General features: G+C 38.2%; 2 protein-coding genes across 9 annotated transcripts in view; one reads left to right on the forward strand and one right to left on the reverse strand.

Moving 5' to 3' along the window:
- The window catches only part of CAPZA1 (capping actin protein of muscle Z-line subunit alpha 1), a 49,805-nt gene extending 32,774 nt beyond the window's left edge, over positions 1-17,031 (reverse strand). The window contains exon 1 of one of the 2 annotated variants that reach the window (XM_058716198.1): positions 16,906-17,031. In XM_058716198.1, the coding sequence (XP_058572181.1) occupies positions 16,906-16,944 (39 nt within the window). In that variant the 5' untranslated portion in view covers positions 16,945-17,031. Of the gene's footprint in view, positions 1-16,187; positions 16,445-16,905 lie in introns of those variants that run through there. The other variant, XM_058716199.1, reaches the window with a different exon arrangement.
- Positions 17,032-17,275: 244 nt separating this feature from the next.
- Positions 17,276-26,429, forward strand: part of ST7L (suppression of tumorigenicity 7 like) — a 105,443-nt gene continuing 96,289 nt past the window's right edge. For 3 of the 7 annotated variants that reach the window (XM_058716192.1, XM_058716191.1, XM_058716189.1), the window contains exons 1-4: positions 17,627-17,869; positions 20,094-20,176; positions 23,796-23,958; positions 26,020-26,074. In XM_058716192.1, the coding sequence (XP_058572175.1) occupies positions 17,662-17,869; positions 20,094-20,176; positions 23,796-23,958; positions 26,020-26,074 (509 nt within the window). In that variant the 5' untranslated portion in view covers positions 17,627-17,661. The other 4 variants (XM_058716194.1, XM_058716190.1, XM_058716193.1 and 1 more) reach the window with 4 other exon arrangements.

The raw sequence follows: 26,429 nt of genomic DNA on the forward strand, positions 1-26,429 counted from the left end.
TACACATAAGTCAGAGAGGGAGGAATAACAAGTAAGCAATATTTGAATTCAGGCTTAAGTGCAGAAGAATTCTAATTAAAGTGCTGGAAAAACAAATGAGTGATACCCGTAAATCTAAGAATATCAAGAACAGGAGAAATGTCCAATTAAAGAAACAAAAACATCTCCCAGTTTTTAAATGAAAGCTGGTAAGAGGTGAAGACATATATATGCAACAGCAAGGGTGAAATTCTAAATGAGTGATTAAAAAGAATGTAGTCATCATTAGATGCCAAAGGTAAATCCCAAAACATGGTCATTGTCAACAATCTCCATGTTATTTTCTGAGAGGTACTAAAAAAGTGGACCACTCAGTATTAAATATTTGGCAATCTTTGACAACAGATTTTGAAGTGATAAGTTGATTTGTCACTATAACAATACCATAAAAATTCCTTGAGACAGTAGTTGAAATCTTAATGCTACATTTACACATTCTCTATAAAAATCTAAAGTCTACTCCATGGACTCCAAGGTCCTTCAAAATTTGGTTCCCTCACCCTCACCTCCTACTGCCTAGCTGCTAGACTTCATGGCTAAATTCCTGCCTCAGGGCTATTGCATTTCTCATTCCTTTTTGCCAGAAACGCTTTCTATCAGAGCATCTCTCTTCATTCAAGTTCCTGATGTCACTTTCTGACTTCCTGACTCCTATCTACAAATTAGCCATGATACGGTCTGCATCCTTCACAATTCTAGCCCATTTACTCGCTTTTTCTTCAAGGAACTTGTCACCACTGAATGATATTTATGTTTCCTGCTCAACACTCCAAAAGAAGTCCAAGAGCATAGAGCTCGGGTGAGCAAATTGCTAATACAAAAGGCCAGACAGTGAACATTTTAGGGCTATATGGGCCACATGGTCTCGGTCCCAAATGAAAACAAATTAGCACAATTGTGTTCTAATAAGATTTTAATTATTTATTTTGAATGCTTATTTGAGAGAGAGAGACAGAGAGAGAGAGAGAGAGTGTGGGGGGGGAGGCAGAGAAAGAAGGAGAGAAAGAATCTCAAGCAGACTCCGTGCTATCAGTGCAGAGCCCAATGTGGGGCTTGATCTCATGAACCTGAGATCATGACCCAAGCTGAAATCAAGAGTCGGATGCTCAACTGACTGAGGCACCCAGGCACCCCTTATTTTTTTTTTTTTTTACCATTAAGGTATTATTGGTAAATAAACTCATAAGATATTAAAGTATACAACGTGATTTGATATACGTTGTAAAAGTATTAGCCCCACTAAGTTAATTAAAACATTATTTTGGATTCTCTAATTTGTATTTCATGTAATTTTCACATGTCACAAAATAATCTTCTTCTGATTTTTTCCCCCAACCATTCAAAAAACATTAGCTTGTAGGCTACATACAAACATGCGGTAGACCAGATTTGCCAAACCCTGGAATAGAACGTTTGTTCACTGCTGTACACCCAGAACTGAGACCTGGCACATGCTAGCAATGTAAATGAATGACGACTATTTTATTGTCTACAAAACTTTTTCATAACCTGTTTCTCTTCTGATCTTGAAACAGCTTAATAAGTAGGCGAGACTAGTATCCCCACTAAAAAAGGAATAGATTCAGAGAAAGTGCTTTGTCAAAGGTCACAAACTTATACAGAGGTGGGCCTAGAACTATTCAATCAACTATACTGTGCATTAGTAACAGGTATTTAAATTCAGGAGGATTATCTTTAGTGTGGTGTCACATAGATTTAGCTTAGTCCTTTTAGAATTTTTTTTTTCTTTTATCCAGGAATTGAGTCAAAACCTTGCTTATGAAAGCTACAGTTGAAACAAAGTTGGAAGGAATAAATACAATGATAAATAGTAATGTTAAAAGTCAGTATTTTCTCATCTAGCTTCAAAACTGGGTCAAAACAAGATGAAATTTGGTAGAGGTAAGAATTGGTGGCAGAAGTAAAAGGGGAGAGAGATGGCTAAGTAGCGACAGCAAAAATATTTTTGCTGCAATACAAATGAGGGATGACATTTTTAAAAACAGTGATTTAGTCATTCTTTAGAATGGGGTGGGGAAACAAAGTTGAAAGCAAGTATGTCCCACAGAGGAGAGGCATGCCATCTCCAGTGTAACTGAGAATCACTGATATGGAGGTTTTGGTGGAACAAAAACTTAATTGCTGCTTTAAAAACAACAACAAAAAAGGCTTTTAAAAAACATCCCTATTCCATGAAGTAATAGTTTCACTGCACATAACATTCATCAGATAGTATCTGAAGGGTATAACTCCATGTATATTTTAAAGGGAGAATAACTCAGGCCTTATACACAATTCCAATCCTTCATAGATTTAAATATTCCAATAATGTTAATTTCATGGAACCCACTGTATTACGTTTCTGACCTAAAAAGGTGGAATTTAGGACCTTATAAGCATCAGTTAAAGATAATTTTCCTAGATTTCAATTTCTTCCCCTTCTCCGTATCTTCTCACCTCTTCAAGAGGGAAATAAAAAAAAATACCTAATCCTTGAAAGACTCAAAATTTCATTATTAGTAATACCTGTACTGAAAGTTTAAACATCAAACTGAGAAAGTAATATACCTTATTGTTCCCCAGAAGCTGCTTAATTTTGTTAATTTTGATATACTGTATTTTAGTAAGAAACTTTAGAAAATGTATTAAAAGACACTTGGAAAATTTATAAAACTTAGGTTTTTATTTATTAAATAATCTTTTAATAACAGATGCCACACATTTCAACATTACATCTCTTCATAACTACCTTTTTAAATGATTTTCTTGACAATCACATACAACAGGATTCAAGTTGATTATTTAACAACTGCAGCTCTGTTTGAATGTCAGTGGATAACTCTAAACAAGCAGGGAAGAAATTCTGGGCTAGATAATAGCCACATTCTACTTATCAGCAAGGCCCAGGTCAGTTTATACTGCCCAAACTTTGTATACTTCAGGAGTCAAATCTCCGCCAGCTTGTCTCCCTGGTGTCTACCGAAATCTTTACCTCCCTCATTAGACTACTGCCTGTATTAAAGACTTTGCTTCTGGGCTTGACTTACACTGTCCTTGAAAGTTTTGCCTCTCTCCTTATCTTTACCTGTCTAAACTCTGCCTGTCTTTTAAGGTTGGGTTCTTCTGTTTCTTTCCAAAAAGTATTCCCAGTACTTGTAATTGCAAGAATCCTTTACCATATTAAACCTTACTTTACCATACTTTGACCATTTATTATAGCACCTAAAATATAACTGCTATTGATAATTAGTTCTATAGATACCATTTTGTCCCTAAAAACTAGTTTTCTTTGGGCAAACTGCCTTGCTTTCCTTTTCCTTATTATACAGGGCCTAGCAAAGTAAATGGCACATAGCTGGCAATTAGTTAAAGGTTTACAAAACCCCTTCTACATAAAATGACAATATGGAAGTGTTCTTAGTTTTTCAGATTATGAGATACTATGGCAAAATGGAAAGATATAGGCTCTGGAGTTGGGACAGATCTGGATTTGAATTTTAATCACTTAAGGTCTTTAAATCATATCCTCAGCCTAAAGTGGGGCAGTATCTACTTCTTAGAATTGTTGTGAAGATTAAATTGTTGTGAAGATTAAATTTCACAGTATATTTAAAATATAGGGGTGCCTGGCTGACTCCATTGGTAGAGCATGTGACTCTTGATCTCAGGGTTGTGGGTTTGAGCCTCATGCTGGGTGTAAATATTACTTGAAAATAAAATCTTAAAAATAAATACATAAATAAAATAAAATAGGTGCAATAAATGTCAGCTACTGTTAGCTGGTCCTAGCAAGACAACTGCTGCTTTAAATTATTAAACTAAACAACCCCCTCATATTATTAAGAAAATAATTTCCCTTTTCTAGAAATTCTTTGGGTCTTAGTAACCTTATATTCCCCATCATTACAGTCTTTATCGTGAACTATAAATAGTGGCAACTTTTGTGCTGACCAAAAGTTCTCCAAAATATCACTGCTTCACTTCCCTTTTTAAACACATCTTCCAAAGTTTACCTATGTTTTCAACTAGGCTATACTTAAAAAAAGCATAGTAACCAATTGTACTTTTGTATATGTTTATTTTCCTTACTTTTATCCTGCGTCATTACAGAAGTATTCAAGGATAAATAGCTACATTTTTCTTCCTAAAGAGATTTACCTTATTCTTACCCTGTTAAGACAGTAAGTTCTATTTGCATGGAATTCAATACTGTTTCCTAACAGGTTGTTTGCTGTTTGAAGACATTTAGATATTGTTATTTTTTTAAGACTTTACTTTTTTTTAAGAGCAGTTTTAAGTTCACAGCAAAACTGAGAAGGTACAGAAACTTCCCATAGGGTCTGTGCCCTCCAACATGCATACTTCCTCCATTAACACCCCCACCAGAATGGTTCCTTGTTCATTTCATGAACGTACACTGACACATCATTATCATCCAAAGCTCATGGTTTACATTACGGTTCACTCTTTGTGTTGTACATTTGATGGATTTGGACATATGTACAATATGTATCCACCATTAATAGTATCATAGAGAGTATTTTCACCGCCCTAACAATTTACTGTTCTCTGCCTACTCTTTCTTCCCTCCCCCTAGTATGTTATTTTAAAAAGGAAGAATTTTTTTAAAAATGCATCTTGCCTCAGTGTGGTTCATTTTTTCATCTGGTTCTAAAGCTTTCAGTGAACTAACTATAAACTATCTGGGGCAATAATTTAATAGGTACAAGTTCCAAGCTGTTGACATGCATATATAATAGTATCAAAGCCCTGGAATTTCAGTTGCAGTGTCCTTATCAAATAAACAAAACCCCTCCTGGCTGAGGGTTCTCAGAGGCTAGTGAGAATTTAATTTGGGGCTGCAATTCTAAAAGAAAAATATATTCCTAGTGATGTCTAGGACCAAATGGAATATTGGTTTCATTAACTAAAACTTATTGTTAGCTGCTTTTTTATTTACTTTTTAAATGTTTATTTACTTTTGAGGGAGAGAGAGAGGGAGAGAGAGAGAACGAGTGGAGGAGGAGCAGAAAGAAAGGGGGACAGAGGATCTGAAGAGGGCTCTGCAGTGCTGACAGCAGTGAGATCATGACCTGAGGCGCTTAACCAACTGATCCATCCAGGCACCCCAGTAGCTTTTTAAAATTCCAAATAAACTATTGTTTTCCCAGTTTCCCAGTTTTTGACCTAGAGACACTACAAAGACTCAGAATATACTTAAAAACTTAGCTGTATACAGTTTATATTCTATCATTTTCAGTAATAGCTAAGGCTTAAAAGCATAAAGATATGTTTTAAATTAGGATCAATATTATATAAAACAAAAGATGGCACTTCCAAATATTTTGCTTTGTTTACTCTTTTAAAAGTTATTTTAAAGTAGCTCTTAGAAACTGTTTTCTCTAGGGGCACCTGGGTGGCTCAGTCAGTTAAGCATCTGACTTCTGCTCAGGTCATGATCTCGCGGTTCGTGAGTTCAAGCCCCGCGTCAGGCTCTGTGCTGACAGCTCAGAGCCTGGAGCCTGTTTCAGATTCTGTGTCTGCCTCTCTCTCTGACCCTCCCCCATTCATGCTTTGTCTCTCTCTGTCTCAAAAATAAATAAACATTAAAAAAAAAAAAAGAAACTGTTTTCTCTATTAGTAACCAATTACAAATTTGGTCAGATATAGACAATAGGTGGGAAAAGCAGGCAAGTTTGCTTTTTTAAGTACAGCAATTTCATTCACTCACATTCATTCTCATGGAAGATCTAATTAGCTTTATTAAATGATTCATGAATTGGGCAGCATCCCATGCAAATAGAAAGGAGCTTCCAGCAATTACATTTTAAAAATTTTAACAACTCTAAGGAATAATTGCTCGAAAACTTATTAAAGTAATTATATAACATACATTTAATGTCAAAGTCTCTCCTTAACCAAACTTTAGTCAGGCTCCTCTGAGCCCTCTCTTCTCAGCTAGGCCTTGATCTTGGCTCCATCCTATGTCCTGTCTAACCCAATCCTAGCAAGAACCTGTTGTCATTTTAGTGAGAATACCCCCACTTTAGGTATCTGATCAAGTTCCTTATCCCCCACCTTTGATGCAGAAGTCCTCAATCTGTCTTTAGTAAGGATCCTGTTAAATCAGTTAAGTAAGAATCCCTCTACCCTTATGTGTCCTCTTAGTAATTTTCCATCCACTGACCCCCTCATTCTGCTTGCTGGCTATAGATCCCCAGTTGTCTTTGCTTCATCTGGAGCTGAGCTCTAGCTCTCTCCCCTAACACAAAACTATTGAATAAAATCGTCTTATTATTTTTTTTAATGTTTATTTATTTTTGAGAGAGAGGGAGACAGAGTTTGAGCAGGGGAGGAGCAGAAAGAGAGGGAAACACAGAATCCGAAGCAGGCTCCAGGCTCTGAGCTGTCAGCATAGAGCCCCACATCGGGCTCACAAACTGCGAGATCATGACTTGAGCCAAAGTTAGACGCTCAACCAACTGAGCCACTCAGACACCCCAAGTCATTTTAACAAGTATCAGAAGAATTTTTTCTTTAACAGGGTCATCATTATACTTTATGTCACCTAGTATAATGGTATATAAATATGACAAACTTAAGCATAAAATTTACAACAGACAAGAACCAAAAACCAGCTCTTATCTATTTTATAGTTAATCTTTCCCAACCATTCCCTCTATGCACCAAGTTACAAGGAAATCATCCATTAGTTCTTATTCTGGACTCTTCTAATATAAAACATCAGAATGCTGGTAAAAAGATTTCCAAGTATACATCTTAGTGTCCATTTAGAAGTTCAAAGTCAGTGGTAAGCCTTAAGACATTAACTACTGAACAGGAAAAAATTTTAAGTACTGACTCATTCTCAGTGAAGATTTAAAAATTTGAATTACCTTAAATCCAAAATTGCACTGATATTCATATGGAAGGAGGTAAAAGACAATACTTGTTTTTTGTTTTCATTTTTTTTTATTTGAAAGAGAGAGAGGGAGTGCAAGCTGGGGAGAGGAGCAGAGGAAGAGAGAACCTCAAGCAGTCTCCACATTCAGTGCGAGGCCGACAAGGGCTCGATTCCATGACCCTGGGATCATGACCTGAGCTTGAAATCAAGTCAGATGCTCAACCGACTGAGTAACCCAGGTGCCCCAAAAGGCCCTATTCATTTTAATTATAGGATCAAAATGTCTAGATCAAGAACTGAGGAAGTAGAAAAGTCTGAGATATAATGTTCTAATGAGTCAGAAAAAAAGATAAAAATGTGTGAAAAAGATCACATAAGCAACTTGTTGTTTAGAAGCTTAAATGTGTTAAAACACACACACTCTCATCCCTTATTCTAGGTTACTGGGCAGACAGGTAAAGGGTTCCAAGTGCCAGATATACAATGGACATCATTTTGGAAACAAAAAGACCAATTTAAGAAACTCGGGAAAAATTCACACCATACACTTTGAGATTCAGATGCTTGAGAGCAATGACTGAAGTCCAAAAGGGTAGAGTTTGGTGGTGAGAACCTATGCCACATAGAAACAAAAGTACTGGGAAACAGGAAGCTTCAGCCTTCAAGATCCACTGCATATCTGGCATGTTATGGCATTCTAATTCAAAGGTATGTCTTTTTACCAATTTTATCTTCAAAAACTTTTGAAGTCAGACTTGGTTTCACAAGCCAGCTTTAATATTTCATTGCTTGGGTCTTAGTTTCTTCATTTGTGGATATAATACCTGCTCATATCAGACTGTTTTAAGGATCCAGTGAGGTAACAGGAGATGGACTTAATACATAGCAGATACTTAACTTTCTTTCCCTAAGCAAATGCCTACATGTTACTGAATTTTGAGTAACATGTTTTCTTTAAAGTTCAGATCTTTGTGTTTACCAATTTGTCCATTCACTCAAAACAAAACAACTTACTTAAGAGGAAGGATGGGATAGATGTGGGCTGGGTTGGGGAAAGACACTTTAAGGAAGGGGCAGGTGAGATCTAAACTGAGCTCTACAGAGTGCTTTAGATTAGGAGGCGGGGTTGGGGGGGGGGGGGAGGGAGGTGGGTGTTACAAATGAGGGAATAGTAAAATGAAAAGAGGTGGGGGGAAAACAGTCTTTTGCAGGCAGACCAGTTTGGTAGAAACAGAGGATTTATTTGGAGATAATAAAAGAGAAGGGTTGAATAAGATGAGTCAGATGGCAGTAGTTATGCTAATATCAAGTCTGGTTGTATCTGTAGGTAATGGAGAAGTGCTGAAGCTTTCTGAGTGGGAAGCTCCATTAATAAAATTAAACTGTTAGTAATACGGAAGTACTGGAATCCTTAATACGGCCTCACAAAACCTGGAAATCAGTCTGTCCTCTAAGAGTTAGCTATGAAATCAAGTCAGATGCTATTAAAGTGAGATTTATTCACTCATTCAACAAATATCTGATAGTGCACTACGTGTCAGGCACTGTTTTAGGCAATGGTGATGCACCAGTGTATGGTTCTTGTGGAGCTTACATTCTAATGGGTAGAGAGACAACATTAAATAACAGACAGAAATAACATTAAATAAACTACATTAAATAGCCAGTGATAAATGCTAAAAAATAAAGGAACTTAAGGGGATAATGAAATGTTAGGATTTGGCAATATATAGGGTAACCAGAGAAGACTTCACTGAGAAAATGACTTTTGATGAAATAGCTGGAGGAATTAAGGGAAGAAGGAAGAGAACTCCAGACAACAGAGCAAACACAAAGACCATTTAGGTGAGAATGTGTGGCTAGAACAGAGAAGACCAGAGGAGAATAGGAAGGAGATGAGGTGAGAGAGGTAAGCGGTAAAGACAGAGGGACTTGTCATCAGAGTAAGAACTTTTATTCTGAAGAAGATGGGAAGCCAATGGAGGATTCTGAGCAAAGAAGTGACATGTTCCAACTTACATTCTCCAACCAGTGTATTCTGGGTGCTGCACTGCAGACAGCCTGCTGGGCAGGGAGGAGGAGGCAAAGAGTACCAGCAGGGACACCAGAGAGAAGACTACTGCAATAACCTAGGAGAAATCACAGTGGCTTCTTCCAGAGTGGTTGGAATAAGGGGGTGGTGAGAAACCGTCTTTTTCTGGGTATAGTTCAAAGGCAGAGCCTACAAGATTTGCTATAAGACTATATGTATTGTGAAAGAAACAGGAGTCAAAGATGACACTAAACTTTTTGGCCTGAACAACTAAAGGATGAGTATGTCATTAAGAGGGGAAAGACTGCAGGAGAAGTTGTAATACGCAAATTTTTGATACTTAAGGGTTTCCTTCCAGCTATGTAAAAACAATGTCTGCTGCTGTTAAAAGTTAGAGGGTGGTCTGCCCAAAGACCCTACCTGGTCTTGTGTTGGCTATATATCCCTATTAAGGAGGAAAATGCCATTAAAATGTTCACCTATATAGTTAAAATGTTAACCCGTATCGTTAACTTCCCTCGTTCCAACTCCACACTTCAAGTGTGAAAGAACTATAATTTGATCTCCCATGTCCCTGACCTACCTGAAAGAAAGTTTCTAGTCCTTTCTATATTTATTTTTTTAATGTTTATTTATTTTTTGAGAAAGACAGAGCATGAGTGGGCAAGGAGCAGAGAGGTAGACACAGAATTCGAAGCAGGCTCCAGGCTCTGAGCTATCAGCACAGAGCCCGACGTGGGGCTCAAACTCATGAGCAGTGAGATCATGACTTGAGCAGAAGTCGGACACTTAACTGAGCCACCCAGGCGCCCCCTTTCTATATTTGTTAAATTAGTTGTTCTGCTACTTTTATACATTAGTTTCATCGGCCTAGCTAATATAAGTTTGTTCCTGAGAGATTTAGTTTTAATATCCTGATGAATCAAGTTTCTGAGCTAAAAGGCAGAAGACTAAGATTTGGATAGTGGTTCTGGAGTTGCAGTGGAATTACTGGGAAACTTATTTAAAAATAGATACCTGGGGCGCCTGGGTGGCTCAGTCAGTTAAGCATCTGACTTCAGCTCAGGTCTGATCTCACCATTCCTGAGTTTGAGCCCCATGTTGGGCTGTGTGCTGACAGCTTGGAGCCTGGAGCCTGCTTCTGATTCTGTGTCTCCCTCGCTCTCTGCCCCTCCCCCACTCATGCTCTGTGCTTCTCTCTCAAAAATAAACATTTAGGGGAAAAAAAAAGATCCTGAGCAGTGATCCTCCCAGATTCTGATTCAGTTGGTCTAGGATAGAACCTAGAAATCTGCTTTTGAAAGCAGCACACCAGGGGCACCTTGGTGGCTCAGCTGGTTAAGCATCTGACTTCAGCTCTGGCCATGATCTCATGGCTCATGGGTTTGAGCCCTGTGTTGGGCTCTGTGCTGACAGCTCAAAGCCTGGAGTCTGCTTCGGATTCTGTGTGTGTGTGTCTCTCTCTCTGCCCTTCCCCCACTCACACACTGTCTCTCTCTCTCTCTCTCTCTCTCTCTCCCTCTGAAAAATAAACATTAAAAAAAAAAAAAAAGAAAGAAAAAGAAAGCAGCACACCAGCAACTCTACTGTAGGCAATAATGTTCCAAGGTACTGCTATATGATAACATTCTTTTTTTTTTTTTTTAAACTATTTATTTTTGAGACAGAGAGAGAGAGCGCGCATGAACAGGGGAGAGTCAGAGAAAGAGGGAGACACAGAATCTGAAACAGGCTCCAGGTTCTGAGCTGTCAGCACAGAGCCTGACACGGGGCTCGAACCCACAGACCGCGAGATCATGACCTGAGCCGAAGTCGGACACTTAACCGACTGAGCCACCCAGGCGCCCCTATATGATAACATTCTTAAGAGGATGATGCTCTTCACCTTGTCATGAGGACTATTATGACCATTAAACTTCTAAAATCAAGTGTCTTAACACTCTGAGTTTATAAGACATTTCAAATACTACTGGTAGCACACTTGAAGAAACTCAAAAGAGCACCCAGCTAATTTAGCAGTAATTACAATGTAGTCACAACCAAAGAACATCAGTATTTTAGTATCTGTAGAACTATCCATGTCACTATACCATTAAACTTGATTGCTGTTTAGGGCTGTGTCATTATTTCAGTAGAATTGTTTGCTACCTTAATTTACTACCTACTGTCTATTCAAAGGGATTAAAGTGGGTAAGACCACAGGTGTGGAAGCAGATTATCAACACCGAATCTGCTCGACTAATTGTGGACACTGGTTCATAGTTTTGTTTAATGTCAAATGTGCCTCAGTTTAGTCAACTGTAAAATGTGGATAATACAAATATCTATCCTGTTGGAATGTTTTGAGACAAATACACGTTAATACGTGAAATACTTAACACATAATAAGCACTTAAATGTTACTTAGATGCAAAACAAAGAATTCACAAGACAAAGTTCTCATATGTTCCAATGAACCTACCACCTTTCTTTGGTGAAGTCTGGCATTATGCAGTCTTCTTGCTTATGTTATAATTGACCTACACTACATCATATGATCCATTCAAATGAATATTCCATCTCATAGACACTGCTTAACAATATGTAAGTGCAGTTATAGCAATAACAAATTTTACACATACTTCAAAACTTAATAGTGTGAAGAACTGTGGTAAATCAATGAAAAATGTAGAGAGTAAGAGGCAAAGAGAACAATTAAGAATGTTGTTAGAAATAATTCAAGCATCAGAAAAGGTCGTAAATGAAGATTAACAGAAGGAATGTGGACTGACTGGATGTAATGTTAAGTAAGAAGTATATTTGTATACGCATAGAATAGAAAATATACAAAAGAATACTGGCTGCCTCTCAGGAACTAGGTGGCTGGAAAACAGGGGTGGTGGGGCTTTTTACTCATGCTTTGTCCTACATTTTAATTTTAAGCATGTAATCTGATTATAGTTCCTATACACCAAAAAATAATTTTTCTCAAAAATACTAATGGAAATGGAGGAACAGAATCTAATGACAGGAAGAATTTACAGAACTGGAATACTAATTGAACACGAGAGAAGAGGCTAAGAAGGAAAAAAAATGATGCTAATGTTCTGAGCCTGTGTGACTACAAGGGAACAATGATGAGATGAACTGAAATGCAAAGGATCTGCAGGAGGTTCTGATAAAGGGAAAAGGGAAAATAACAGTTAAGTGCATATTAAAATCATCACCTAGTTCAGAAATCCCCAAGTAGTTAAATTGTCTTCAGTATCATGACTGATTTTTCCTACCCAGGGTTTTTATTTTCAGGAGCTGATCCACATAAGAAGTTTTTTTCTTTTTTTGACATGCAAGAAAATGAGAGAAACTCATGCACCTGAGGAGAAAAGCACAAATGATACCTAACCTTATAGCGTGTGTTTTTCTGAGCTCTAAAGGAGAGAACTTAAAGCAGATGAAGGAAACACTTCTATTAGGGGTTCTGCAAGGCTAGATGTATATATTCATAGTCATTTTGGTATGCATAATGCTTTGTAGCTTTATGGGATTTACTACTAAAACGGCTCCAGAGGAATCTAATGTTCCCAGCAGTGGCATGGCAGATCATCAGTAATGGCAGCAGATACTTAGACACAATGAATGCCCAAAGAAAAACCCAGAGTGTGGACACGTTCCTGAACTTAAGAAATACCTAGAGATTACCAGAAATAATTGGGAGGTGGGATGAGGGAGCATGAACTGGGGAAATATGAGAATGAAGAAAGGTGTGATTGGTTGGTCTCCTTTGTATCAAAACGTTGTCCCTACACTATGTACCTGGTCCTATGCTAGGTACTAGCATAAGAAGATATGCTTTCAGTTACCAAAGAATTCACAGTTCTGTTATCAGGGCAAATGTGCAAAAGCAGACAATGACAGAAAGTCCTGAAACATTTTAATGTTTCAATTTTTAAAACAAAGATTTTTTTTTATTACAGTTTGTAGAAGTTCATTAAACTTTGTTGGGTTACCTTGATCCATTTCTCCTTACCTATTTTACAAGAAAACTGAGGCCCACAGAGATAAGTGATGTTTCTAGAATCACACTGGTGGCTATAAGCTCAGCAAAGAGAGGCCAAATCTCCTAACATTCAGAATCATTCTTTCCCATTACATCACAATATTTCAGTTATAATTCATTAAATGGATATCTCTATTTTGTTTTTTTCACTCATGGTTAAATGGGAAAAACAGTAAAGTGAAAAAAGCACGGCTTCTGAATCAGACAAACCTGGGGCCTGATTTTTTGACAAATTACGCTACTTTGCTTAGTATTAAGGCTGGTCCTAATAAAAGAGCTAGATACTCTGGAAGAAATTATAAACCTACACCAAAGATTGGGCATCTGAGTTTGCACCTGTTTAGGCTTTATGCTCCTGTCCAAGGATTTTGTGACAGATTCTATAAATACTACTCAGCAAAGCTAACTGAAAAAAAGAGAACATAAAAGAACAGCAGTATTAATACTAATTAATGACTTTTAGAAAATACCTATAGCAAATAAGCTCTAGAGTTTATCCTGTAAGGATAATAACTCATCTAGTAAATTAAGGATGTAATAGATAATCAAAAAAATACAGTTTAGAAGTATATTTTTCATGCAGCAGCTAGGTAGCTCAGTTGGTTGAGTGCTGGACTCCTGATTTCGGCTCAGGTCAGGATCTCACGGTTCATGAGTTCTAGCCCTGCATTGGGCTCCTCTCTCTCCACCCCACCTCCTCAAAATTAATTAACTAATTAATTTTTTAAAAAGGTGTATTTTTCATAAGTTCTGAGCCCTCAAATCACCATTTTTCACATCTTTCCTCAACAATTTTGATAAACCTGTTCCAAAAAGTGCCTTAAAGATGACATAGTTGTCTAAGCTTTAAGCATTCATTTCTCTCTTATGGCATTTTTGAGGTTGTTCACAAATATTCTAACAGTTAAGCTGAAGGGGGAAAATATGCTAATTGCACTTTTTTCAGCCTTAAAATTCTCTCTGCAATTATTTTTTTTAAATGCTGAATCATGAAATAAAGGAAACAGTCAGTGCAATGAGTCCAAACAAGTAATTCTTCTCATATTTCAAATTTCCTAATTATGGTATCTTGTCACTTTGGTCCTGTTAAGCGTTTGGAACTGAAGAGTCAGTGACTAGAAGAGTGTAGCTCATTCTCAGAAACTGAACTTGAGGACAAAACTAAAAGCATTTATTTCTGCAAGTTATTACACTTTCAGCTTCCTGTTTTATTTAGGCAGCTCATCATGACCATTTCAGGTAACAATGTAGAAGTTAAAAAACCCAACTTCCTCTTTGTAAAGTGATAAAAACCTAAGCAGTTACTTATGAGAATGGCTGATCTTACTAGCTTTTATAGAAATACTTGCAAGGAAATCAGAGACTATCAACACCAAATTCATCTCTGGGTTCACTGCTTTCAGGAAATGCAACAAAGATAAAAAGTGATATTAAAATATATTCCATGTGATGACATATACGCCTGAAAAAAAAAACTCAAATAAAACGCAGTTGAGATCTTAGTTAAAAAGAGGAAAAAATGGAAACTTTAGAGTTCCTTCAAGGAAGAATCTATACAAATTATGGCTGAAAATATCTTGATTTTAAAAATTTGTAATAGTGCCTTGGTTGTGAAAATTTTATAGGACAAGATCTCACTTAAGGGTTACTTACTGTTTATGAATGCTAAGATATTCATAGCAACAAGTCTTGTTGGAAAAATACTTCAATTCCTGAATTCAGTTAAAAGGAATTAGAAGCCTGGAGGAAAAGGGCTCGGTGTAGGTACGAAGCTAAAGGAAAACTGAGGTAATCTTAGATATCAAGGCCCTTTCTTTTTACTTAGAGATTCACAACAGAGAAATACAGATCAAGTTCTGTCTGGGAATAAGAACCTAACAAAATTTCAGTAATTTCAAATCATATGGATTATATGAGACTTCTTAGTATCAGCTATTCTTAGTTGTTCACAATAATAAAGAAACGTGGCTAATCTAAAAACTGTTCATGAAATATGAAATCCATCAGCATTTTTGGGCAGATTTACAGTACAAATTTTGATTTGCTTGCTGTCTCATTATTAATTAATATTAAGCAACAAAAGAAGTATGCTGGGAGATAAGAGGACACTTCACAAATCTGCTGTTACAAAATTAAGACTATTGATGTTATTAAACATTGTCAACATCCAAAGGCATCTCGATTTGCACTTTAAAATACAGGTATATTTTCCCAAGTTTAATTAAAAGGGCATTCTAACTTAGCCTCAAAGACAAAAACCCACAATACTGGTAAATGTAGTATTGTTTGGACACCATAAATTTTGAAGTTTATTGTTATTTAAATTTTTAGTGAAATTTTGCTGTAACAATATTTTTCCTTAAAATAAGTGGGCCATCAGTTGGGCTAACAATGTTTCGTTATTCCCGATTTTTACTATAATTTCATCCGAATCGTAACTATTTACCTTAGCCAAGACATTTTATCATAGACTTCTCTTCAGCGTTAATTCATATGTAAGATGCTCTTTTCTTCTCTAAGTTTTACACGAGAATTTTCAAGAACGAGAAAATTTAATGCTAAAGTATTGTTCAATGGCTTGTGAACGTTTACCACATTCTCCAGTATTTCAAAATGACATGCTATACGTAGGTATGACATATCAAATTATTCTGTACGGAGTACTCCTGGATCATAAACAGTCACCCCTCTGTCATCCCCATCTATCTTATTAAAAAAATAAAGAGCCCAGATATATTTACAGAGCATGCAAGAGTGCACATTTTGTAACAGCCAATGTGGGAAACAAAAGACATAATTCTTGTCCTATAACAAGTCACCTAGTGAAATCATTCTAATTTCTACAGACCCTAAAATCAAGTATTTACTGAAAAGCCTGAAAAGTGTTAAGAAATGTGTGCAGTTGTCAACAAAAAGTTATTCTACATAACGCAGAATATGCTCTTATGTTTCAAATACTTTTTAAGAAGTAAATAAGCACTTAACACGCTGATAAATTTAACTATAATCAAAGACCACACAGTGGAGCATCGAAGAAGGCACGATGCTTTGTCCAAACTTGAATGTGTTAACATAAAGTTTATGTGCTATATTAAACCTTTACAGAGTTAAAAAAAAAAAATCCTCTGGCTATTCTCGATTTGTTAAGAAACAGAAAACTGTTTTTCAAAAATTACCGTTAATAGGATGTAAGGCGCAAGGGATGGAGTCATCGCGGGCTTACATACATGCACACGATCAATCAAGGGACTGTCTACAGAGAAGAGTGGTGTTCAAATTCTGAAGCAAATGTCCTGAGGCTTACACAATTATTACTGAGAATTAGTTCAGAAGATCGTAAGCGAGAAAAGAGTGGAGGGACGGACAACACATGGGGACCTCTCCCTGTCGAAGAGTCGTGACAGCAAAATCACTTCCTGAGGAAGGAGGAGCAAAAGGGAAGTTAAGAGGCCACTCTGACCAGGAAGTGACTCGCCCTAAACTAGCCTCAATCATATCTAAAAATGGGGGGATGGGGAGAGCCCCGACAGCTAAAGGCGGTAAAATAACTGCTTCCTGACACGTCCAGACATCACCATCGCCCCCTCTCTTAATTACAGAAAAGAGTCCACAGTCATGATTCAATAAGGCAAAATCTCGTCTCTTGCAGGAAGGTCACTGGGCTGTGCCTCAGGCCCCGCAGGAGAAAAAGAGAGTTAAGGAATGGGGAACTGGGGCCACCGTGAGGCAGAGGAAAGCCCCTCAAGAGCGAAGCGTCCCAACTGCAGAGCGTATGCCAGCACGGGCCAAGAAGCTTCTTTTTCCTGGGGACACTGCCGGGGTTCCCACTACAGCCAGGTCGGGCCCCTGTTCCCTGTCGCGGGAGGAGGCAAGAGAGAGAGGCGGACCCCTTACCTTCTCCTCATCCGACACCCGATCCTCGAAGTCGGCCATCTTGGGCTGCTCTGGCCCAGCCCGGCCCGGGCGCGAGGCAAGCCGGGAAGGAAGCCGAATGATGGAATCACCGCGGGGGCCGTCGGAAGGACCCGCCCGGAAACGCCGACCGAAAGGGCGCCATGTCAGTTACGGGCGGGGGTGGTGGCTCCGAGCGCGGGTACTCCAGAAGACTCCGGCTGCCTTAAGGCTTTGCTTTAAATGATTTTAAGTCTAATAACTTTCTCACGGAGTTACATTCATTTCCCCATTCATCTATGAGACGATGGGAGCGTGATTCGACTATTCCTGACGCCCAAGCTCCATCCGACCAAATAGCAATTGCTACTGTAGGTTTTCCCAGTACCAGTGATCTCCGTGGCAGCCGAGTCCAAAGGGCTAAGTGCTGCTCGGGCCCTGGAACGGTCGGTGGCTTTTCCAAACCCAAGAATAGGGTGAAAGGTGACCCTCACTCGTATGGAAGCAAAAACATTTCACTCCGAGGTCACATTTCAGTCCAGTTCCTCCAGAAAAGGTGCCGCTAACCACCCCTTCCCGCCCTTCGAAGGAAGAGGCAGCCCTGGTATGCTCCTCCACCTTCCAAATTTTCTTGGTCCGCGTTCCCTGAGACAGCCTTCACAGAGGCCAACTTCAGGTCCGCCACTATCCCAGGATTCCCGCCTCCCGGTTTCCTGCTCTTCTCCCCTCCCAGCTCCCAGAGCCTGCGGGTGCAGCAAGATGGCGGACGGTGACGGCTTAGGTGAAGCAGCGACTGCTGCGGCATCTCCTCCCGCACCTGCTCCCGGCCAAAGCCTGTCCCTGGGCTGGAGGGAGCGGCTACGGGCTGGGCTGGCTGGGACTGGGGCCTCGCTGTGGTTCGTGGCGGGGCTGGGACTGCTTTACGTTCTGAGGGTCCCGCTGAGGCTGCGTGAGAATTTGGCAGCGGGTGAGAGGCCCAGACCTCCCTGGGGATGGGCGGGGGAACCAGGAGAGGGGCCGGGGACAAGGGGCGAAGGGCAGAGATTCTCTGCAGTCACTGGAGGGCTTCGGAGATTGAGACGGTGGTGCGCGACCTAGTGGGTTCTTTTTCTCTTGGGCCGCAACTCCCCAGCTGATTGTCAAACCTGAGCTGCAGATACGGGCTCCTCCCTTGAGCTCTTAAGACCCGCCCTTTCTCTTCTGTCTTCGTTTACCGATGAAAAGCCACCTGACAAGCTGTAAGCTTCAGGTAGTGAAACAGATGAGAGCGTCTCCAGATTGGCTGCAGAATTTATATACACCCCACCATTGGTAGGATCCCTTGAAAACCATTCCTTTGAGTCTCGCCGATTAGCTGAGCGTTCCCACACTTAGACAACAAAGATGAGCGCTCTCTATTCAAAGGCCTAAAAGAGGGAAAATGCCATGATCTTAGCCCACCATTATCATGTTTTAAGATAGTTCTGTCAAGAAATACTTTTCGTGGTATTTTTGTCTGTTCTTTGCTTTAGGCTTGAGTAATAGAATAGTCCAGGAAGTAAAGGGAAAGGAGCCACAAACAGTAGTGGGTTCTTAGTTCTTGCTTTAAACATTTGTAGAGAGCTTGCTATGTAGTCTGAGCTGAAGATACAGACATGGAAGAAGTGATGATCCCTGTGGATGCTGCAAATACTGTCCTTTACCTGTAGCCAGGACAAAGTGGATGGGAGCCAGGCCCTCTTACCATGTCATTACAATATTTTCACTCAAACTATGAGCAAGATGAAAGTATTTCTGTTGTGTGATGACTGTGACCAGCAGCACTTGTGGTTTATTTTCTGTAACAAGGCAAATGTCCCCTTTTCTATTTCACCAGATGACATGAAATACTGTGAGATAATGTTCTGAAATATTTTGGACTTTTCCGAACTTAGGTTTTATGTAAGTTCAGTCAGATATAACTAACACACTAAAACAAAAAAAAATTGGCCTTCCTAGACTGTTTGAAAGAGCTAATTGAATTTGACTTTGTCAACATAGAAAAATTATTTTTCTACATAATAACGAGATATACCACGTAGGTGAGAGTAGTTAACTATGATAGATTTTTATTTATTTCTGAAACCCAAAGTATTTATGAGACAGTTATTTGAAGTGAAGAGTCTGGTCCAGGCTTTCAGTGAGTCAGGTGCAAGGAGCTCTCAGTTTGCTGTTATTCTTTTTGGTTTATTTTGCCTCTCTAGCTGACATACCAAACACAACTACATGCTGTTTCCTTCCCTCTAATTTGAAACACTGGTTTGTATCTCACCAAAATAATTAGGGAGTGGTTTTAAACCTCATTTGTAACAGAGTGTTTAGTTAATCCTTAAAGATTTGTAAAACTTGTCGAAGTTATGATTTATAAGTTCTTAATTTTATTCTCAAAAGTAAACTAAATTATCTCATTTTGATTTGCTTATTTAACAAATCATCAGTTTAAAATGCTACCCTTACAGAGGTGCCTGGGTGGCTCAGTCGGTTAAGCATCTGACTTCAGCTCAGGTCATGATCTCAGGGTTTGTGGGTTCGAGCCCCATGTTGAGCTCTGTACTGACAGCTTAGAGCCTGGAGCCTGCTTCAGGTTCTGTGTCTCCCTCTCTCTCTGCCCCATCCCCACTTGTGCGTGCTCTCTTTCTGTCTCTACCTCTCAAAAATAAATAAATGTAAAAAAAAATTTTTTTACGCTACCCTGACATGTTCTAAGGCATTTTTTTAATGTTTATTTATTTTGAAAGAGAGAGAGAGTGTGTGTGTGTGTGTGTGTGTGTGTGCGCGCGCGCGCGCACACAAGTAGGGGAAGGGCAGGGAGAGAGAGAGAGAGAGAGAGAGAGAGAGAGAGAGAGAGAGAGAGAGAGAATCCCAAGCAGGCTCTGTACTGCAGACTCTGGGCTTTATCTCACAAACTGAACTGTGGGATCGGGATCTGAACCGAAATCAATAGTGATGCTTAATGAACTGAGCCACCTAAGCACCCAATAGAATTTTTAAGTTACGATAGAATGGGAATTTAAAGTAGCTTTTTAAAAACTACAACTTTCTCAAATGAATCTGATACTAGATATTAATACTATTTATATTCCTCCACTCATAAAGACACCTGCCTATTTGTAACTTGAATACTTTGAATTTACATTTTTTTAAACTTTGGTATTTTGTTTTCCTTTTGGCAGTGACAGTATATTTAAATTCATTGACGCCCAAATTCTATGTGGCACTTACAGGAACATCTTCTTTGATATCAGGACTAATATTTGTAAGTAGTTTCCATTTCCTTCATGTTTTGCTATTTATCTAAAGATCAAATCTCTTTATATGGTTGCAATAATTGTAAATACTTATAGAATCAGGATTCTCAACATGTGTTCAGCACTTGATAAAACACTGCATCTTCCTCTCCACTTTTAGAGATTGGCAGTATTCATAGTATTCATTTGCATATGAAACAGTATTGTATACTGTAAGGGGCAGTGGTTAGAGGTGGGTTGCCAACTAAATCCTTGCAGGGCTCAGTTTAGTAACAAAAATGAATGAAATGGGCAGAGTGTAAAAATTAAATTCCTTATTTATTTTAGGACTGGGTAATTTGGACAATGCATGCCCCTTCTAAAGGGGATAAAGCTAGTTGCTGCCATATAGGTTTGCAGACCACCATTAAGAGATCTTCCAATTTTTCATATGATTTCAAAAACATCTGGATGCAACAAGTGTATCTCCCAATACTTTAATCTTGGCAATGTTGGACAGACTAAAAATGTGTGTCTTGAATTCAGCCTATAGGTTGTCAGTTATCTTCTCTGGAGTGTTTAAGGGCAGAGTATTGGAGCCAAGCTAACCATCACTTTTTTTATTTTTTAACTGTGAGAGATTTTTTTTTTTGAGGGGAGGAGGGGCAGAGAGAGAGAGAGAGAGAGAGAGAATGAATCCTAAGTAGGTTCCACACTCAGCATGGAGCTGGATGGCAGGCTCAATCTCACAAACCCTGAGATCGTGACCTGAGCTCAGATCAAGAGTTGGACACTTAACCAACCTAGCTACCCAGGAGCCCCAGGAGATTTTAATTGGAGTAAACAGCTGACATACAATATTATATTAGTTTTCATAACGATCTCTTTAGTTGTGTGACTTTGAGCAAGTTAATTACCTTTTCTAAGCTTTAATTTCCTCATCTAATAACTGGGAATGATAATATCAACTTCATAGGATCATGAAGACTAAATAAGATAAAGTGTGTAAAAGCTTGCAATAACATGGTATCTAGCTCACAGTAAGCACTTAATGAATTTTGACCATTATTATTCAGAAAAGTGTCATGATAAAGAAACCTATTTAATTTTAATTCAGCTTTCCCTTGTTTTATTTGACTGAGCTATCATTTTCAATTAAGAAATTAAAATCTGTGTGTATAATCTCTATTAAACATCCATGGGAACTAGTGTTTCCTAGAATAAACTTTGGAAAAACACTGCTACAGATTAAAATCTTAGGAAGTATGGCATGCATAACCAATGAATTTTTCTATGCTTTTTTCTCATCTCTAGATGGTGCTCTTCTATTATAGTAGAAATAATGGCATGTGTATTGGAGTGTTTTCTGTTTTGTTTTAATAGGAACTGATACTTGGCCATTTTGTTTAAGTGAAATGCTGGCCAAGAAAGGGATTTTTGTATCTTGACTTAAAAAAATTACTGAGGAATTTAAGGATGAAAACTATGTGTTAATATAGGTAAATTAGTTAAAATTTACTGATTATAAAGCTGACTCATTGTTAAGCATGTTTTAACATATTTAGTCAGTAGCATATAAAAGTCTAAATAAAGGAAATGAACGGTCTTTAAATAACTGATGAGTGGGAAAAGCATTAGTCTTGGAACTAGAAGATGTAGTTTTAAGTCTCGGCTCTGCCACTTACTAGCTAATAACTTTGGACAAGGCACATAAATTCTCTAAGTCTTAATTTCCTCATGTATAAGAGGGGGGAAACTTACATATATATTATATAAGCATGAAACACATAACTTAACATACATATTATATATATAGTAGTTCTTAAAATTTGTTATTTTTAAGAGTTTTAAATTTGCAAAAATTAAGAAATTCATATCATAATAGCATTGTATGGTGACAGATGTACACTTGTGAGCATAGCATACTATAGAGAAGTCAAATCACTAAGTTGTATACCTGAAACTAATAAAACATTGTATATCAACTATGCTCAAATAAAAAATTTTAAATAAATGAATTAGGTGCAGTAAGAGATTAACAACAGTAACTAATAGTAAAATAGAGTGGTTATAACAATATACTTTAAAAAAAATAGGAAATTCAAGTAACATTTTCAAGGTTAAACTTTGTCATTACCCTTATAATATTGATGAGTTTTTATCAGCAAAGATTATTAGGTTTCTAATTTCTCTTACCCACTGAAATGAGGAAGCTAGCTATGCTGTTTGTGTTACTTCCACCTGAGGAGGTAGGAGGTCATGTGCTTGGGAACTTGAAGAATAGCAATGAAGCCGGTTGTTTAACAAATTCTTACAAGTGTAAAGATTACTCTTAAAGTAAAACACAAAACCCAGTAAGAGTGCATATAATACTGCTTTCTGTTCTGTGGAATCAAGGAAAGTTCCTTGAGGACCTGTCATTTAAGCTGAAACCCAGAAGAACCAGGCAAAGGTAGTTGAGAACGCTAGAGTGTCCAAATATGAAACATTCTGTTAATTTAGCACAGAGAGCTTTTTTTTTTTTTTTTTAAAGTAATCTCTAGCCCAACGTGGGGCTTGAACTCACAACCCTGAGATGAGGAACCACATGCTCTACTGACTGAGTCAGCCAGGCACCCCTCCCCACAGAGAGCTTCTTTTAATTACTCTTTTTTTTTTTTAAGTTTATTTATTTATTTTGAGAGAGACAGAGACAGCACAGTGGAGGAGGAGCAGAGAGAGAGGGAGACAGAGAATCCCAAGCAGGCTCCACGCTGTCAGCAACGGAGCCCAATGCGGGCTCGAACTCACAAACCGTGAGATTATGACCTGAGCCGAGACCAAGAGTCAGACGCTTAACTGACTGAGCCACCCAGGCACCCCTTGATTACTCTTTTTATAACAGTGATAAACCATGAAAACAGAAAGAAGTGAATATCCTGATTTTCAAATGGTTCGACAGGAGAATCAGCCTCAACCTACATTAATTATACTGCCAAATACTGAGTAGTACTTCATTGTTCAAAAGGCACTTAAAATTCTTGTTAACCATATTTAATAGCTAGGATATTGAGGTTCTGAGGGGCTAGAGGTTAAGTGACTTGCCCAAAGCACACAGGTTGACTGGGAGTCCAATGTGGTCTCTCTAACCTTAGTCCAATGCTTAATCCACCATGCTAATTGTTTCAAAATTGTTTTTCTTTTCATTATGCTACAGATAGAATAAAATGACAATGTGACATATCAGAATTAGATTACTTACAGATTAAATGCTTCTTGCTTGTGTGTGTGTGTGTGTGTGTGTGTGTGTGCGTGCGTGTGTGTGTGTGTTTTAAGTAATGTCTGTAGCCAACATGGTCTTAAACTCATGACCTGGAGACCAAGAGTCATATGCTCTGCCAACTGAGCCAGCACCCTTGTTTCTTATTTTTTAATGTTTCATTTATAGATATATTTCTTATAGTTTTGCCTAAGCTTGTCTAAATTTCATGGCGAAGTTGTACTTTTACCTGACATATATTATTGGAGAATCTTGTGTTTGGCTTATTTTTTGGAGGGAGAGTGCATTTAGTGTGCTGAATTAAATAGGAACATCTTGAAAGATATTTTAATTTGAGCTCATATTTCTGGTGATCAGTTTTACTTTAAGGATTTTTTTGTTTGTTATAGATGTTTGAATGGTGGTACTTCCATAAGCATGGCACGTCTTTTATTGAGCAAGTATCTGTGAGCCATTTGCGACCTCTGATGGGAGGAACGGAGAGCAGCATTTCAGAGCCAGGTTCTCCTTCTAGCAACAGAGAAAGTGAAACCAGCAGACAGAATTTGTCAGGTAACTATTTAATATGTTTTCAGAACTGTATGGTTAAGATTGTGTTTGTCTATGGGAGACAGAAAACTCACAACAGAGAGAAATTTATCTTTCATGAAAATATAGGTCATCTGTGTCTGATATGGAGAACAATGATCAGATACTCAGTCTCCCATCTTGTTAGCCTGCCATCTCCAAATGAAGTTTTTCCTTGTGGTCCAAGACTGTTGCTCTGGTTTCTACCATCATATCCACATTCCAATCAGCAGAAAGGAGACTAGGCCAGTAGGCCACCTTTTCCCCCTATTCAACCCCACAGCAGCCAAGGATACTCTTCAGAGTGTTACATACTATTTCATCTTACTTCCTATTGGTCAGACCTTTGCCAAATGGCTGGCCACAAGTAGCTATATAAGGCAAGTGAGAAATTGTTAAACGTTTTCTCGGTGTACATATGCTCAACTAATAATTAGGAGATTTTATTACATAAAGGAAAGAACAATTAGCCATCTCTGCCAACATAGCAAAGTTAGAAAAATACTTTTTCTTCTTGATATATTTATAAAGACATCAGGGGCGCCTGGGTGGCTCTGTTGGTTAAGCGTCTGACTTTGGCTCAGGTCACGATCTCATGGTCCGTGAGTTCGAGCCCTGCGTCGGGCTCTGTGCTGACAGCTCAGAGCCTGGATGGAGTGTGTTTCAATTCTGTGTCTCCCTCTCTCTCTGACCCTCCCCCATTCATGTTCTGTTTCTCTCTGTGTCAAAAATAAATAAACGTTAAAAAAAAAATTAAAGAAAAAAAGACATCAAAATCTCAGTTATTCACATACGGATACCCCATTGTCATACTTTAATTGTAGGCTGTTCTTTTATATGTAACCAGTAATACAAAGTAAATATCATTAATGATATACAGTTATTAAAGTAAAAATTTGAGGGCCAGATAGAAATAATATTTTTTGGATTATTGTTCCTTTAATTTGGTATCAGTAAAATTCATATAGTGGGTGGGCGGGTGTTGACCCCTTTTTTCCTCTTTCATAAAATAATTACAGAACTCTTAAGAATGAGATATATTGAGATGAATATGACATAGATCTGTCCTCAAGAAGCTAAGTCTAGTATGTAAATAATTAGAACAATAATATATTATATAGTCTTACTCCCTGTTGTAGGATTGAGTATATCTTTACATATGGAGAGTGAAGACACTCCCTACCTTGCACTCTAGCCTGTGTGGTTTTATGATATTTCCTCTTCTTAGAACGTTCTTCATCCAGCAGCCTTCTACTCATCTTTTACCATGATTCAATGTCAGTTCAAATGTCACCTCCTTTCTAAAGTCTTTTTTAATTTATTAGAAAAATTTAATTACTTTCTTTTTTTCTTCTCTTAGAACAAAACATATCTCTACTATAGCACTTATCACACAGTTTAGATGGTAGTTTACATGACTGGACTCTGATGTGACATTCAATTCATTTAAACAAGTTAGTTCCAAATGTTGCGCTAGGCTCCAAGAATACAAAAATGAATAAAGTTGTAAGAGTTCATATTTTATTTTATTTTTTTTCTTTATTTTTTTTAAAAGTTTTTATTTATTTTTGAGACAGAGAGAGACAGAGTATGAGCAGGGGAGGGGCAGAGAGAGAATGAGACACAGACTCTGAAGCAGGCTCCAGGCTCTGAGCTGTCAGCACAGAGACTGACGTGGGGCTCGAACTCATGGACTGTGAGATCATGACCTGAGCCGAAGTCGGACTCTTAACTGACTGAGCCAACCAGGCGCCCCAGAGTTCATATTTTAAAATGAAAAAAACTGAAAACCAAATGGATAATCACATTGTAATATGGTAAATGCCATAATTGAATTATGAACTAATGCCATGTATGAACTATGAACTATGAACTATGTCATGTATGCTGCATGACAGCAGGGGTGATCCAGGCTGTGTTCATCTTTGTGCTAACTGGCTAGCACTGTGCATAGCACACAGTGACTATACAATTAATATTGGTGAAAGTAAGATTTAACTGCATTTGATTAACCTAACTTCCCTTTTCTTTACCTTTGTTTTTTAGAATGCAAAGTATGGAGGAACCCTCTAAATCTTTTCAGAGGAGCAGAATATAGGAGGTATTACATTTTGCTTTCAGTAGAATTATGGCATTAGTTTTAGACTAAAAAGTATTATGGAAACATTTGTTTTATAAATATATCACAGCTCTTCTAGTTGGAGACATTGATACATAAAAAGGTAAAATGATGAGCCCAAGGTTTAGTTGGCAGCATCTTCACTGTATTTACATTTTTTTAGTTTATTTATTTATTTTGAGAGAGAATGTGAGCAGGGGAGGGGCGCAGAGAGAGAGAGAGAGACTCAGACTCCCAAGCAGGCTCTGCACTGTCAGCACAGAGCCCAACACAAGGCTGGATCTCACCAACCATGAGATCATGACCTGAGCCGAAATCAAGAGTTAGACACTTAACC

This window comes from Neofelis nebulosa, chromosome 2 (genome assembly GCF_028018385.1).
Source record: "Neofelis nebulosa isolate mNeoNeb1 chromosome 2, mNeoNeb1.pri, whole genome shotgun sequence".
Classification (NCBI taxonomy): Eukaryota; Metazoa; Chordata; class Mammalia; order Carnivora; family Felidae; genus Neofelis; species Neofelis nebulosa.